Genomic DNA, 17518 nt, shown 5'->3' on the forward strand with positions numbered 1-17518 from the left:
TAATTCTAATATCGAATACTATTTAGTACAGACTGCGGTGTTTTCTGTGTGACGTACCTGAGAGCGTCGTCCACGCAGAACCCCTTCGTTCTGGCCAGATTCGAGAGAAAGTTCCTCCTGCTTTTTCCCATCCTCTTCTCCACCAGGTACAGGGTCAGATCCCTGAACTTGACCTCCTCGTGACCCCGAGGGAAGGCCACTTCAGGCCGGCGCTTGCGAGTGGGAAGCATCTCTGCATCAGGGCTTCTGTATCAGTGGCATTGGCTGATGCCGTCGATGCCTTATTTTTCTTTGAAAGACAAAACTGGCAGTTAGTGTGGCGTGTTTGTTTATGGTTTGGCAAAGAGTCTTACAGGTGCTTTAGATTTGGCACTCGTGCTGATAGGGCATGCCAAAACTACCACTAACAGATGGATGGAGAACACTGGGGTCACGGCGAAGAAAAGAGGAAAAAAAAAATAACAGCAGCTCTGAGGGAAGACTTGAATGAACACCACTGAGGACATTTTCACAAACTCACTGGTATTGCAATGACACCACAGGCCTGTTTACCACATAATCGCACACATTAATGCCTCATTCTTTAATTAGGGCCTATAAAATTAAAAGAAATGAATAGTTTCTGAATTAATCTATCAAAATAACACCTATAAAAGCTACTCTCATCTTGGATAATGTTTAAAAAAAGTTCATTTTCTCGCCCTCATGTTGTTCCAAACCTGCATGTCTGTCTTATATCTTGAAGAGTGGTGATAACCAAACAACATCAGAACACACTGACTTCCATTATAGTCTATATGGAGGAAAAACACTGAGAAAATATGTTCTTTTGTTCTATGATCACTCATTTATATTGTAAATAAATAGAAAATTCATGATGGTCATGATGACAATGACTGCACTACTTACAGCAATTCTACATTAAACATTAGTAATACTGTAAATGGTTTTGATATATAAGACAATAGTGTTTAGTCAGATATAGGAATGTGGAAATTAGTAGTTTCCTGATTTTAACACGCTCTTATTACTGTGAAATGTAAGAATAACTTTGATGTTGTTAGTAATATTTCAAGATGAACGAGACTGAAGGAACTCAGCTTTACTTGATTATCCATATTTCTTTTTTCTTTTCTTAATTGGGAGTATCAAATATGATAATCAGGCTATAAGTGCTGGGCAACGATTAATAGTAATTAATCGCATCAAAAATAAAAGTTTGTGTTTACATAATAAATGTATACATATGTATATATATACAGTATGTATGTATATGTATGTATGTATATGTATGTGTATGTATGTGTATGTAGCCTATGTATGTATGTATATATATGTATGTGTGTGTGTGTGTGTGTGTGTGTGTGTGTGTGTGTGTGTGTGTGTGTGTGTGTGTGTGTGTGTGTGTGTGTGTGTGTGTGTGTGTGTGTGTGTGTGTGTGTGTGTGTGTGTATGTATGTGTGTGTGTGTGTGTGTGTGTGTGTGTGTGTATGTATGTATGTGTGTGTGTGTGTGTATGTATGTATATATATATGTATGTATGTATGTATGTATGTATGTATCTATATATTATATATTCATATGTATATATGTATATTCATATGTAAGGCTTTACAGAGTTAAAAATCACGAGGATACAGAGAAGTATCACCATTATTGCAAACTCGTCCTCTTCTAAACACAACGAGATATGAGCAATATCAGCCTAAATAAAAAAAAGAATGCATGGATGCAAACATTACATTACAAGTCCACTAGAAATAGTTGAACAAAACAAGCACTTTTGGCATCCTACACTTTATGGCCAATAGTATGTGGAAACCTCTTTATAATAAATGGCTTTGGCGATTGCAATAATTCCAGATTATCGTTTAGAAAATAATGTGTGCATGGATGCTGTGCACAGGCATATCATAATAGAGAAACACCCTCCATAAACTGTTGCAACAAAGTTGAAAGCACCAGAACGTCATTACATGCATAATGCATTACAGCTCGTCTTCACAGAGATCTCAGGAAACCTGTTCATTAGAAGCAATGCTTTTGGCCATTCAATGCATTTTCGACATCATTTGGGATGCATCTGTCCTACTTTGGCACATTAAACAAGTACATAGTGTGCAAATTAGGATTCATTCCTTGTTTGCAGCCACATCATCTTTAAAAAGCATGTTCAAATACATAAAAGTGTGTTTCAGTGCATGTGCATCATAGTGAACTTTACCTTGTTTTCCGTTTGCATTTCAGAAGCCCCAGACCGAACTTCTCCTGGAGTTGTTGTGGGATTTGGTCGGACTGGTCGCAGTGATCGACCTCTACAGATGTCCAGTAACGTCCAGCAGTTCCTCACAGATGTAGAACAGAGCACCAGTCTGTTCCTCGCGCTCCACCATCTGCCCGAGCGAGTTAATGAGTCTACCTGTGAAGAAGAAGCCCTTCATTAGCTGATGATCGGATGCACAGCACCATATGTGGAGATGAACTGGTCATTTCAGATCTTTATTATGCCTCTTCTGTACAGAAGATCTCACACTGTTTCCCTCAGCGCATCACTTTTTTTTCCCCCAGTTTATTTTTATTTTGCTCTTTATCTGTGTTATTCTGGTGCTTTTTAATGCCAGCTTTGCTAAAGCAGGTGCACAGCTCTGGTTTGGGTCTCATAGTCAATTCAAATCAATTCAATTCACATTTATTTGTATAGCGCTTTTCACAATACACATCGTTTCAGAGCAGCTTTACAGAAAATGCATGAGTCCATATTATAATAGAGTTATAGAGGAGACTGTCTAATGCATTTCAGAAATATACATGTACAAATCACACAGTTAGCTCAAAATGTATTAATTATCAGAGCTGGACAAAGTACACAACTTCCTTACTTGAGTGAAAGTACAGATACTACTACTCAAATATTACTCCTTTACAAGTAAAAGTAAGTACTCATTTTTAAAAGTACTTAAGTATCAAAAGTAAAAAGTAAATGTCAATGCATTGTTTTATTATTGTTGTATGTAATACTCACAGAACCTTATGCTGTTGAATCTATGCCTGCATACCCTCATATTAATATCACATGTATTTCTAGAACACAGTTCCAGTCGTGGGATCGAATGTGAGATTGAATAAGTCACTCAATAACGTCCACAATGGTTTCGGACACTCAAATGGCTGTTCCATCAAATATTGCCCTATTTAAAGTTCTTTGGCTTTTAGTATGAATATGTTAGCATTACTGTTATCTATAAACTGTTATCTAGTGTGCTCCAAAACAATGCCAAAATTTGCATGTAGAAGACCAAACCCAACGTTGAAAATTAAAATCAGGTTGTCAGAATCCAACGTCAGATTGACATTCATCTCCAACGTTGGACAGACGTTGAATTGTGGTTGAAAATAAAAATCGTGTTGACGTCAGAAACCAACATCAGTCGAGTACTAACGTCAACCCGACTTTCATTTCCAACCAAAATGCAACCAAAATCCTCCCCTGACTGACGTTACTCATTTCTACTCAATGACCTTGTCAGACAGCCTGGTTAAAGCAGCACTCAGTAGCTTCGGGATTTCTTCGCTGTATTCTCGCTTTTTGCTGGCAGGTTTCTCTCTAGAGCTCCCCCCACAGCTTCGGAATAGATATTTGACAACACTGTTGTAAAAACTCGTTGGTGATTCTCAGACACCAGAGGCTATAGATCAACGACATCAAAGCAGACGGGACATTCTTTAAAACGTCTTCTTCATTCGGGTTCGGACAGCGTGAGGGAGCGCAATAATGACAGCATTTTAGCAGATTTCTTTTGGCCGTAAAGCAATTGTTTACATCGCGAGACCTGATATCACGCGAGACTTCCTGACGCAGTGGCCGGCGGCCCGCCGGCTCAAAGTTGCAAGTGCGTATTTTCCGCTCACGGGCACCAGGGGGGTGCGAAACGACCACCATTCAACCCGAAATAAGTAATATAACCATTCCAATGACTCCGAAGCTGTTCAGTTAAGGTAAAAAAAGTTACTTAGTTCACCTTTAAGGTTAAAACCAGACCATTCTCAGTAGTAACTGAGTTATGGTCTGGTAAAGCTTCATTAATAACTCATTTCCAAAGGGGCGTCACCAACGGACGTCGCTCAAATGCCTCTGGGCGCAATTGGATAGACCTAAAACCAATCAGAGCGATCGTCATCGTGTAAAGCCATATGCTGCGTCCCTAAGTTACACTACGCCATAAAAGTATGTATTCTTTTTGTGAAGAAAAGGTATTTACTTTTGAATGTGTAGCAAAAAATTAGGCAAGCTTTGGGACATACTACTTCATCATCTTTATCGGACGGATCTGTCGCGTGCGTCCTGTCATGTAAACTGCCCTGTCAATCATCTCGTCACAGTTAAAATCCTCTATTAAATCTAATTTCATTTCCTACCGTTTCGGAGAGAAATGTAGAAACACGTTCATCTGCCAGTGGGTCTTTCATGGAGACTGTCCTCATGTGTTTGCAATTTTATTATATGCATTTAAAAGTTGCTGCGCTTCACCAACGGACGTCACTCAAATGCCTCTGGGCGCAATTGGATAGACCTAAAACCAATCAGAGCGATCGTCATCATGTAAAGCCCGCCTCAATGTTTCTGATTGGTGCCGCGATTTGGACGGATTAGAAATGGGCTTGAATGAGCTCTTTGCCAGACTACTTGCAGAGCAAATCTAAATTTGCAGGAAGTTGTCTGGGTTTTCCCAGGCTATGTCAGACATGTAGTGGAGTAAAAAGTATGATATTTGTCTTTCAAATGTAGTGAAGATAAAGTAAAAAGTTTCCAGAAAAAATTATCCTCAAGTAAAGTACAGATACTCAAAAAGTGTACTTAAGTAACAGTACTCAAGTAAATGTACTTTGTTACTATACACCTCTGATCAATTTAACAATGTTTAAGGCAATAAGGCATAAACAATGAGCTCATTGCTTGTTTGTCAAATGAAATCTATAGAGACCTGTTTTATCATTGAATTATCAATGAATTATCACTCTTTCAACTTGATCCAGTAAAAATTGAATACTTTAGCAAACAACAGAAACTGACCTCACAAACACAGATTATACCAGCTGAGCTCCTGAAGTAAAAATCCCAGTCATTTTCTCCATAGGAGAAGTAATTTCGTATGATTTCTTACTAACCTTTACAGACAGACCTACTGTGAGTTATAAGGTGTGTGATCAACGGTATATGCTTTTGTTGAAGACGTCAGTCCACATTATTTCATCCTGGTTTATAAATAACGATGGTTAAAAGCAGAATTGCGGGTGGAAAAACTACATTTAACATGATTCTGCAGAGAAATATCCAACCAAAGAGGCACTAAAACCACATGCAGATCCAAAAACCAGGCCCTAAAACCAGAAAGTCACATCTTAGTAACAGAAACCACTCACGTGTTCTCCAGAAAGAAAAGGAGAAAAAGATGCAGTTATTTGTCCATGTCCTCTGGATTCCTTGATGGACCTGCAGCTTTAAACTGGGGGAAATGTGCCGTCGACACCAGAGACACAGATCCAGGACAGGCCTGTTCATGCTGTGTCACATTAATGTGTTTTTCCTCTTGACCATAGTCATTATTTGCCATTAAACTGATTCATATCTAATAGATTACACACACACCGCTGTAATGCACAAGGTCTCTATAAACACTCAGGAATCCTTTAATTGAAAACTGCAGCTATAAGAGATCTTACAGAATCAGTGCGGGTCATTGTCTCAGAATCTCAGGAAAAGAGCTCCACGAGGACTGTGTGTGTGTGTGTGTGTGTGTGTGTGTGTGTGTGTGTGTGTGTGTGTGTGTGTGTGTGTGTGTGTGTGTGTGTACGAGTGTGCGAGAGTGTGCAAGTATGTGTGTGTGAGAGAGAGTGTGCAAGTATGTGTGTGTGTATGTGAGAGCAGGAGTGTGTGTGTGTGTGTGTGTGTGTGTGTGTGTGTGTGTGTGTGTGTGTGTGTGTGTGTGTGTGTGTGTGTGTGTGTGTGTGTGTGTGTGTGTGTGTGTGTGTGTGTGCGAGAGTGTGCAAGTATGTGTGTGTGAGAGAGAGTGTGCAAGTATGTGTGTGTGTATGTGAGAGCAGGAGAGTGTGTGTGTGTGTGTGAGAGAGATAGAGGGAGTGTGAGTGTGTGAGAGAGTTTGTGTGTGTGTCTGAGTGTGTGTGTGTGTGCGTCTGAGTGTGAGTGTATGTGAAAGAGACTGAGTGTGTGTGTGTGCGAGTGTTTGTGTGTGTGTCTGAGTGTGTGTGTGTGCGTCTGAGTGTGAGTGTATGTGAAAGAGACTGAGTGTGTGCGAGAGTATGTTTGTATGAGAGACTGAGAGAGTGTGTGTGTGTGTGTGTGTGTGTGTGAGTGTGTGCGAGAGTATGTTTGTATGAGAGACTGAGAGAGTGTGTGTGTGTGTGTGTGTGTGTGTGTGTGTGTGTGTGTGTGTGTGTGTGTGTGTGTGTGTGTGTGTGTGTGTGTGTGTGTGTGTGTGTGTGTGTGTGTGTGTGAGTGCGTGTGAGACTGTGTGTGTGCGAGAGTATGTTTGTATGAGAGACTGAGAGAGAGTGTGCGTGTGTGCGTGCGTGCGTGCGTGTGTGTGTGTGTGTGTGTGTGTGTGTGTGTGTGTGTGTGACAATGATGCTCTGACTCTCATTAACCGGATGTCAGAGGTTAACTGGAGTCGCAGTGTAGTCGTGTGTAATCATGAAGCCACTTCCTCTCAGTTCTTCATGTCACTGCTGGTTTGGATCAAGTCCAGAATTTAAAAACGCCGGCCGGTGAAACATGGTCCACGTTTGAGCACCTGCAGAACAGAAGACGTTCCAGGAACAGCCATATTCACAATAACTGCTATTCATTTTCCATAAAAACACTGCATCATAATGTCTAATGCATCTTAACATTATGAATGGGCTCTTGTGGTTATAATGCGAGTCGTTATGATTAATAGTGCAATAATTCTTTCTTGTAAACATAATACACATCACAAAAATATTATTACCTGCATGAGGGAGTTTATGATGCCGTCATAATATTTCCAAATAACAATATCCTCAACAACTGAATGCACTAAAACATGATATTCATAAAACACCATTCATTATTACACTGTTTTTGTAATTGTTTAAAATGTATAAATTGATGTTGCATTTGCAAATAGTGACGCACTTGAGGCTGATATATAAAAGCATAACATTTTAATGGCATTGATATCATATGCTATACAATAGTGTAGTACTTCTGCCAATATGATTATGAGAGCCTAAAACAGGGTTTGGTTTTATGAAGGTAAATGTAAGACCTTTTTAAGACCAAGTAAAGAATATTTAAGGAATATATTGAAAGGAACACAATGTCAATATTTTCTCTATAGGGAGAACACAGCAAAAAACAGTGATGTTCTTCCTCAGCAATGTTGTCTTTTTTATCCAGTGCAAATGTCTAAAGTTTCTTAAATCAAGATACATTTACTGGAGAGGCAAAATTACATCAAATATGAAGTCTTGTTTTCTGTGAAACTGATAAAAAATGAAGTGATCATGAAATATCTGCCATTGGGCTCAGAAAAAAAATACTTAATTCAAGTTTTCATAACTCACTGACAGATATTTGTTCGTGTTTTAAAGTAAATACTTGTTTTAATTTTTTTCAAAACTTCATTGCATCTCCATTGCAAGACTTCATTGTTTGGAAAACAGGACAAAAACACTGAAGAAAATGTTCATTTTTTCAATGCATGTGTTACGACCGCTAGGGGTCAGCCGCAACAGGAAAAGGAAGAGAGTCACACTACCAGAGAGATGACGAGTAATATGAATTTTATTGACCATGAAGGGTTAGAGCCAGGGGCAGACAAGGCCAAAATAACAAACAAAACAATCTTCTTTTAGAACCTAAATGACCTTAAACAAAAGAAAGAAAAATGAAAATACAGTTTAACTTACCTAACTCCCTTACCCATAAACAGAGTAAAAAAAATAGATACAAATAACCCCTACATCCCTTAATATGGTAACAATTCATATACAAGAATGCTTACACACTTATTTAAAAAGTATCAGGTTGACAAGTTAGAATCGGAATCCAAGGCGTAGTCAATCAGGCAATTGTCAGATATAGGAGAAAACCAGAAGTAGGATTACATTCAACAAACACTCACAGTTTCACTAAACACTAATAATCTCTCTGGCACGACACTCTTACTCAATTAAATAATGGCGAAACGAACAAAGCTGAAGAGAAGCACAATCAAATGGTACGAACGCGAAGCACAAAGTCAACGAGGCTCAAAGACAACCATTGTGTGTCAGGGGCGGTCCTTATATCCAGGTCAGGTGCATAGGAGGTCCAATCACAGTCTTCCACAGGTTAACACAGGTAACGCCCATCTGAAACACAAGCTTGTCTACACACAGAGAGAGAGAGCAAGACACACACACACACACAAGGACAATTGATACAAACACACAAAATATCTCAGGGTCCGAACAGCATGCAACATTTAATGCCATAACATTAAGCATTTAAACCTTTTTAAAGGCACAATATGGAAGTTTTTTCTATATAAATACCCAAAAAACACTTGAACAATGTTATATATTTTGTTGACTTGTGTACTTGCGTTATCCCAAATGATCCCAGAGAAATCAGCTGTTTTAACGCATGTTGAAGAGAACAACTCCCATGATTCCACGCTCATTCATGTGTCATCAAGCTACGCCTTTGTTATTGTTTTAAATAATCGCCTCTAGCGGCGAAACTTACACACTGTGCCTTTAAGGCCTTAAAGGGATCGTTCACCCAAAAATTTTAATCAGCCCATGATTTACTCACCCTGAAATCATCCTAGGTGTATATGACTTTCTTCTTTCAGACGAATACAATCAGAGTTATATTAAAAAATGTCCTGGCTCTTCCAAGCTTTATAATGGGAGTGAATCTCTTTCTGCCGGAAGCTGGCTATTTTAGTCCATAAAGTTTTAAATTCTTACACGAACACATCGCTTCACTTCTGAAGACCTTTATTAACCCCCGGAGAGCCATGTCGAGCACTTTTATGATGGATAGATGCACTTTTATGATGGATAGATGCACTTTTATGATGGATTGATGCACTTTTAGGATGGATAGATGCACTTTTATGATGGATAGATGCACTTTTATGATGGATTGATGCACTTTTAGGATGGATAGATGCACTTTTATGATGGACAGATGAGACTTTTATGATGATAGATGCACTTTTATGATGGATAGATGCACTTTTATGATGGATAGATGCACTTTTACGATGGATTGATGCACTTTTAGGATGGATAGATGCACTTTTATGATGGACAGATGAGACTTTTATGATGATAGATGCACTTTTATGATGGATAGATGCACTTTTACGATGGATAGATGCACTTTTACGATGGATTGATGCACTTTTAGGATGGATAGATGCACTTTTATGATGGACAGATGAGACTTTTATGATGATAGATGAGACTTTTATGATGATAGATGCACTTTTATGATGAATAGATGCACTTGCACTTTTATGATGACAGATGCACTTTTATGATGATAGATGCACTTTTATAATGGATAGATGCACTTTTATGATGGATAGATGCACTTTTATGATGATAGATGCACTTTTATGATGGATAGATGCACTTTTATGATGAACAGATGCACTTTTATGATGATAGATGCACTTTTATGATGGATGGATGCACTTTGTTGGACTTCCAAAGACATACACTCATTCACTGCCATTATAAAGCTGGGAAGAGCCAGGACATTTTTGAATATAACTCTGATTGTATTCGTCTGAAAGAAGAAAGTCATATACATCTAGGATGACTTCAGGGTGAGTAAATCATGGGCTGATTTTAATTTTTGGGTGAACGATCCCTTTAATTTGTTTAAGGGCGAATTCAGACTTTTTAAGCACCGCAGAAAACTCTCCAAATGAGTCATTCTTCAGATGCAGCAAATTCATTTGAGCTTATTGTATCTCATTTTTGTGAAGCAGGCGTGTTTCTTGTATCTTCATAAACAGCACTTGAACATGATTTTAGGTTAAAAGAATGGCTCTAATGATCAATTTCCCTCTCAAAACTGAAGCTTATTGATTAATAAACATTTAAGGAAACAGAAACTTGAGTATTCTGTGGTAATTCTGTGTTATAGTAGATAATGCAATGCCAAATATCTTCTGATTACATTCAACGCTCTACTAAATGATTTTGCAACTGTTGAAATAGGAAATGAAAAAACTTATAAAAAGCACGAGAGCTCAGAACCACATGCAAACACGACCTGAAAAAACCCTTAAATGCAAAGCCCATCTAAAAGAGAGCATGAATATATTTTTTTTATTTACCACAACCTATCATTGTTTTCCATTACGTGCTGTGTAGCTATAGGGGAGAGCGGGGCTAGTTGTCACGCGTGGTGTTGAACACACCAATAGAGCATGCTGTCACATAATATGTAAATAAGATGTCAGATTGGAAACCTAATACGGGCCATTTAGTGAGAATATATATAAAAAGCATAAAATAGTACAACAATAAGTAATAAAATACAAACCAAAATGTATTCAGACACCTTCAACATTTCTCACATTATCACAGTTTATTCGCTATAGTTTAGAAAATGGTAATAAAATATGACAGGAACTCATAGTTATCAAATCAGTTGATATTTCACTGGTTTTGTCCACACATGAATTATGTTGAATATCTGTCAGATGTTAAGTTTAACTACACAATTAGATAATACCAGTTCAGCTCAACAAATTACAAAGCAATGCTTCATTTTGTTCAGTCTGTGTGTAAAAAGAGCATTAGCAATTAAAGAAAAAACACTTCAGCAAAACATGATCAGCTCAAAGTGTCGGAATAATTTTTGGTCCCAAATTTTTATAAACTTTACTGGTAGTCACTGTATGAAGAATATTGGGTATAATATATCACAGTTTACTTTATTTTGCTCTCCTCACTTACATAAATGGGTAACACTTTATTTCGATAGTCCACTTTAGACATTCAACTGACTATAAGTAACTTTGCAACTACAAGTCGAGTCAACTTATTCTATTAACCCTAACCATAACCTAACTTGTCTATTAATACTCTAATACTCTAATGAGAGTTAGTTGACATGTATTTGCAAAGTTACTTATAGTCAGTAGAATGACTAAAGTGGACTATTGAAATAAAGTGTAACCCATAAATGAACTATAGTGTTCTGCACCCACTAGTAAAAAAAAAATATCAAAAATGATACCTGGTGTCTGAATACATTTTGGTTTGACTGTATATAAAAAGCATAAAATGAATAAAAAATCATTTTGAAAAAAATGTTAAAAAATTATAAAGAACAAAAAATTTTACTTATGGAAATGAGAACCTCTGTGAGAAACAACCATGCATGATGCATGTAACCAAACTTTTGACTAAAACACTCTCACATATGTAACAGCTATATCCGGTCTATATATGGAGAAAATGTGTTCTCAGCTTAATCTTTCATTTCCCTTTTGGTTTGTGCAAACAGCGATTTCCCACACATTGCAGGACGTTCCTTTAAAAAGCAGAACGTTCACGCTTTAATAGTGGCCCTAAAATCACACGTGCAGTTAAATCGAGCGCTTGTGGCTTCGCATTACCTACGAGACTGAATTCATCACCGCAGAGAGAAGTGTGAGAAAAGCATTTCATGTAAGGGTCAGTTACCATCATTGACAACTAGAGGAACTTCCCATGTTGCAAAAGATTGCCTCACACTGGCAGTGAAGCCTCTCCTGAGCGTGAGTTGTCCTCTGGTTTAAACCTCAGACGGGTTTATCCGATCCAGGATGAGTTTACCGACCCGGGAACAGTGTGAAGGATGGGGTCCCGCGCAAGTGTCCGGCTTTCTGATTCAGGTGAGAGTTCAGTTTCAAGTTCCGGTTCGTGTGTGAACCGCGATTTACTAAAGACATTTAATGCTTTTCAACTAGGCCTATTTTTGTTGTTTCATCCAGTGCAATAAGGGGTGAAGTCATGTTTATTGATGAATGTGTAAATGAGCTGAAGCTTAAGTGTGTTTGTTCACAGAACAACATGCGAGACTGTGCAGACTCGGTTCAGAGGAACCGGATTGACGGCTGTCGGTTTCTGGTAAGTTCCCTTTCTTGGTCAAATCTTCGCTTTTGGTCAATACTCAATATTGACCAATATTTTCACTTTGCAGATGTCAGCTAAATCTAATCAGTGTTAATATCGTTAACATTTGATTATACTAATCGTGTATTTTAGATGCAATCAGTGCTTTTAAAACTCTTTCATATGGGGAAGTGAGCGATTATAATGATGGCAGTCTGACTCAGTCATCTTGCTGTGGTTTTTAAAGTGGATTTGCATTGATGGAGGAATTAGACAAGCGCAACTATTTATCGTTTAAGATGATGTGGTGAAACTGGAACCGTCAGTCCAGGGAAAGACTTCTAATGACCTACCGGAGATTATTCATGCTGTGAGAAATAGGGGTACAGTACAGTAGGAGTCCATTTCTGTCCCCCAAGGTATAATCTACACTAACGTACCCCATAAGGGTTATTATTGGACCTCAAGGTTCATATATGTACCTTTTTGAGGGTCAAAAAGCATTAAAAGGTACATACCGTTTCTTTTAAAGGTTAAGGTACAACATTGTACCCTTGAGGGTACAGTCCCAGTGATAAGCCATTGTACCCCTAAAGGTACAAATATGTACTTTATTTTCTGAGAGTGTATGCTGTCAGGTTTGAGTGCGATCGCCTGAAGAACTGTTTGGAAACAGTCATTATTACACATTTGTTATTAATAATGTGACACATTTACAAATTGGATATTCAACAAGAGAAAAAACATGAAGGGTGGGACATGCATGATGTCATCAGTACAAAATCGAATTTATGACCCGTATAAAGTTAATCAGAAACATCAGACTCACTCGATCCAGCCCGATATGGTCATCAATCACTGCATGTGTGGAGATCAGTGTTTAGTTGGATTGTGTAAAGTAAGAGACAGTAGATAAGTAAAAAAAAAAAAATTTAAATATCTAAAATAAAACAAAACTTCAGCTCAAGACAGTAAATAAAATATATAAAATAAAACTTCAGCCCTTAGATAAATAAAAAATACAATAAAACAAAAATTCAGCCCGAGAAAGTAGATAAATAAATAAAATAAAAAACTTCAGCCCGAGACAGATAAAACATAAAATAAAATACATCAAATAAAAAATGTAGCACAAGACGTAAATAAAAAATAAAATAAAATAAAACTTCAGCCCGAGAAAGTGGATAAATAAAAAATAAATATATTAATAAATGAAAGTAAAATAAAAAAGTCTTGCCTGTTCTGATGCTTTTTTAAATATCTCATTATAAGTATGATGAAAACTAAATACACTGGTCCTCATTTATGTTTTGTTGACTCTGCAAAAAGTTGACATTAAAAAAAGAAAATGACGTCCTCTTTTCTTCCGAAACTACTTCCTAAATCCTGATTGGCCAACTGGGCGTACTAAACCTCCTTTACTGGGAAGAAGGGCATTTCATTTCATTCACTTTCACTTGCAGCCTAAAGTTTGGTGAAGAAACATCATGTTTTCCCCAACTCTCCCAGTGTCCTCCTGAACGGGTGCTGAGGGCATATATTAGATATCTTTGCATATTCATGTGGCGTTTATGCGGTAACCATCTGGTGAAAGAGTGTGTAGATCACAGGAACGTTTCCTTTGACACTCGATGAGTGTGTGTGCTGAGCGCGTGATGAGACTTCTGGAAGCAGAACATCATGACTTTCACTCCAGTGTTAAATTACCAACAAGACTGACTTACATGCTACTTTTCCAACAAGAAGAAGAGTTCATAAAACACAATCCCTTGATTTTAATAGGAAAGAAAACCCGAATCATCTCGTGAGTCTTATAATTTGGAGTTGCTTGCAACTTGGAAAGCAATTTTTTTTCCTGGTCTCAGATCAGTTTGGAAGGTTTTACACTGTGTGTGTAAATGAATAGACTTGGAATTAGTGCTGAAACCCAAAGCACAGGACAATAGAGACACCGGAATAACAATATTCATGATTCTGAAGCTTTATGAATTCTTCAGAATTATTATATATGCTTTATAATATATGCTTGCACTCTGTCTCCGACTAGTTATATTTGTCACTTTTTACTGGTAACATCAGACATTTGGCATTATCAGGACCCACAAATATTCCCCCATTGCATTATTATACATTATATTCAACATTATATACAGTAGTTTAATGTAGTACTGACACTAAAACTCTGAAAACTTGCATGTTTTTATTTTGGGTGAACTATACACAATAAATATTGTCACCATCCACGATACTTATTGTTGTATTTTTGTATTGCCATATATTGTTACACCATATTGTTACAAATATTCCCCCCATTGCATTATTATACACTCTCAGAAAAAAAGGTACAAAAGCTGTCACTGTGGCGATACCTTTACAAAAGAGTGTAAATTAGTCCCTCAAAGGTACATATTGGTTCCAAAAGTGTACATATTAGTTCCAAACGTGTACATATTAGTTCCAAATGTTCCAAACGTGTACATATTAGTTCCAAAAGTGTACATATTAGTTCCAAAAGTATACATATTAGTTCCAAAAGTGTACATATTAGTACCAAAAGTGTACATATTAGTTCCAAATGTTCCAAACGTGTACATATTAGTTCCAAAAGTGTACATATTAGTTCCAAAAGTGTACATATTAGTACCAAAAGTGTACATATTAGTTCCAAACGTGTACATATTAGTTCCAAACGTGTACATATTAGTTCCAAACGTGTACATATTAGTTCCAAATGTTCCAAACGTGTACATATTAGTTCCAAAAGTGTACATATTAGTTCCAAAAGTGTACATATTAGTACCAAAAGTGTACATATTAGTTCCAAACGTGTACAAATTAGTACCAAAAGTGTACATATTAGTTCCAAACGTGTACAAATTAGTACCAAAAGTGTACATATTAGTACCAAAAGTGTACATATTAGTTCCAAACGTGTACATATTAGTACCAAACGTGTACATATTAGTTCCAAACGTGTACATATTAGTTCCAAACGTGTACATATTAGTTCCAAATGTTCCAAACGTGTACATATTAGTTCCAAAAGTGTACATATTAGTTCCAAAAGTGTACATATTAGTACCAAAAGTGTACATATTAGTTCCAAACGTGTACAAATTAGTACCAAAAGTGTACATATTAGTACCAAAAGTGTACATATTAGTTCCAAACGTGTACATATTAGTACCAAAAGTGTACATATTAGTTCCAAAAGTGTACATATTAGTTCCAAACGTTCCAAAAGTGTACATATTAGTTCCAAACGTGTACATATTAGTTCCAAAAGTGTAAAAGTGTACATATTAGTTCCAAAAGTGTAAAAGTGTACATATTAGTTCCAAAAGTGTATGCATATTGCATATTAAATGGTACATATTAGAACCCTTTTGAAAGGAACTGTCCCAATGGCAGCTTTTGTACCTTTTTTTCAGAGAGTGTACATTATATTCAACATCATATATAGTAGTTTATGTAGTACTGACACCAAAACTCTGAAAACATGATTTTTTATTTTGGGTGAACTATACACAATACATATTGTTGTATTTTTGTGTTGCCATATATTGTGACACCCCTAGTGTTACACAAGAGTCCCGGAGTCTGAAGAGGTTTCATGTAGACGGAGCACTTGGTCAGACTTGGTGATCCTGTGGTTCTTGATGTCATACGTCACATGTCTCTGACAGCGTTCAGGCACATGAGGTCTGAGAGTCTGTGGGACTCGAGCCGAGACTCTGAGCGCCGCTTATGTGAAAGCTGAAGCTGTTTAATATGCAGCTGTGATTCCAGTGTCTCTCGCTTCGACTCCTGGAGAATCTCCACATAAATAATTCACCTCAGCAAGCAGCTTCCAAGGAGAAATATTCCATATTTTATTCTGTGTCAAAAGGCTAAGCTTGATTTTAGGCAGGACTTTGAGATTTTCTTGTCTTTGTCTGCAGAGAGTTGGAGATTCAGAAAACTCAACCTCTTGCATTTGTCTCTTTTAGATCCGTCAGATACTTATGAAAGACGCTTCGCCAAGACTTCAGCTGTCGGGGGTTTTGATGCGTAACGCAGAGAGTATTACACTGAAAGCAGAAGGATATGTGATGAACATTTTTATTTATAGTTCAAACCATATTTCTAGTTTGAGGCTAACTAATGGCCTGTTCATGTGGCGGTGTCAAAGTTTACATGCTTTGCAATCAATCAAAAAATAAAAGAAACCTTCGGCCCGAGATGCTCAAGCATCTCCGCAACCCTAATAAAATAAAATAAAATAAAAAATAAAAGAAACCTTCAGCCCGAGATGCTCCAGCCTCACCGTGACCCAAATGAAGTAAATAAATAAATAATAAATAAACAAATTAAATAAATAAAATACGCCTTAAACCTGAGATGCTCCAGCATCTCCACAACCCAAATAAAAAAGTAATAAAATAAAATAAAATAATAAGCATCTCCTTGACCCAAATAAAATAAAAATAATAAAGTAAAATAAAATAAAATAAGCATTCAGCCCAAGATGCTCCAGTATCTCCACGACCAAAATAAAAAAGTAATAAAATTAAATAAAAAAAAAAAATAAAAAAAAATAAGCATCTCCGTAACCCAAATAAAAAAGTAATAAAATAAAAATAATAAAGTAAAAGAAAAGAAAATCAAATAAAAGAAACCTTCAGCCCGAGATGCTCCAGCCTCACTGTGACCCAAATAAATAAAATAAAATAAAATAAAATAAAATAAGCCTTTAGTCGGAGATGTTCCAGCATCACCGTGACCCAAATGAAGTAAATAAAAAAATTATAAAAAATATTTTTTTAAATAAATATAATACACCTTAAACCTGAGATGCTCCAGCATCTCCACAACCCAAATCAAAAATGAATAAAATAAAATAAAAGGCATCTCCGTGACCCAAATAAAATAAAAATAATAAAGGAAAAGAAAAGAAACCTTCGGCCCGAGATGCTCCAGCCTCACCATGACCCAAATAAAAATAAATAAATAAATAAAATAAAATAAATAAAATAAAATAAGCCTTTAGTCGGAGATGTTCCAGCCTCACCATGACCTAAATGAAGTAAATAAATAAATAATAATAAACAATTTTTTAAATAAATAAAATACACCTTAAACCTGAGATGCTCCAGCATCTCCACAACCCAAATAAAAAATAATAAAATAAAATAAATGAAATAAGCATTCAGCCCGAGATGCTCCAGTATCTCCACGACCAAAATAAAGTTAAGTTAAAGGAAAGGGAAGCTCATAAAAGTAACTACTAAAAAGTGCAAAATGAAATGAGGCCAAAGAATTTAATTAAAGTAAAGTAAATAAATAATAAATAAAAAAAATGTAATAAATAAAATACACCTTAAACCTG

The 17518-nt window shown here is 36.7% G+C and overlaps 2 protein-coding genes across 3 annotated transcripts in view; one reads left to right on the plus strand and one right to left on the minus strand.

Moving 5' to 3' along the window:
• dntt (deoxynucleotidyltransferase, terminal) overlaps positions 1 to 5535 on the minus strand; it is a 146263-nt gene extending 140728 nt beyond the window's left edge. The window contains exons 1-3 of the mRNA XM_082153409.1: positions 5422 to 5535; positions 2225 to 2419; positions 58 to 289 (exon numbers count right to left, since the gene is read on the minus strand). Coding sequence (XP_082009535.1) covers positions 58 to 230 — 173 coding nt within the window. The 5' untranslated portion in view covers positions 231 to 289; positions 2225 to 2419; positions 5422 to 5535. The remainder of the gene's footprint in view (positions 1 to 57; positions 290 to 2224; positions 2420 to 5421) is intronic.
• A 6045-nt stretch (positions 5536 to 11580) lies between these two features.
• blnk (B cell linker) overlaps positions 11581 to 17518 on the plus strand; it is a 38576-nt gene continuing 32638 nt past the window's right edge. For both annotated transcript variants that reach the window (XM_082153396.1, XM_082153398.1), the window contains exons 1-2: positions 11581 to 11930; positions 12103 to 12165. In XM_082153396.1, coding sequence (XP_082009522.1) covers positions 11862 to 11930; positions 12103 to 12165 — 132 coding nt within the window. In that variant the 5' untranslated portion in view covers positions 11581 to 11861. The remainder of the gene's footprint in view (positions 11931 to 12102; positions 12166 to 17518) is intronic.

Source organism: Leuciscus leuciscus, assembly GCF_965113295.1.
Source record: "Leuciscus leuciscus genome assembly, chromosome: 22".
Lineage (NCBI taxonomy): Eukaryota > Metazoa > Chordata > Actinopteri > Cypriniformes > Leuciscidae > Leuciscus > Leuciscus leuciscus.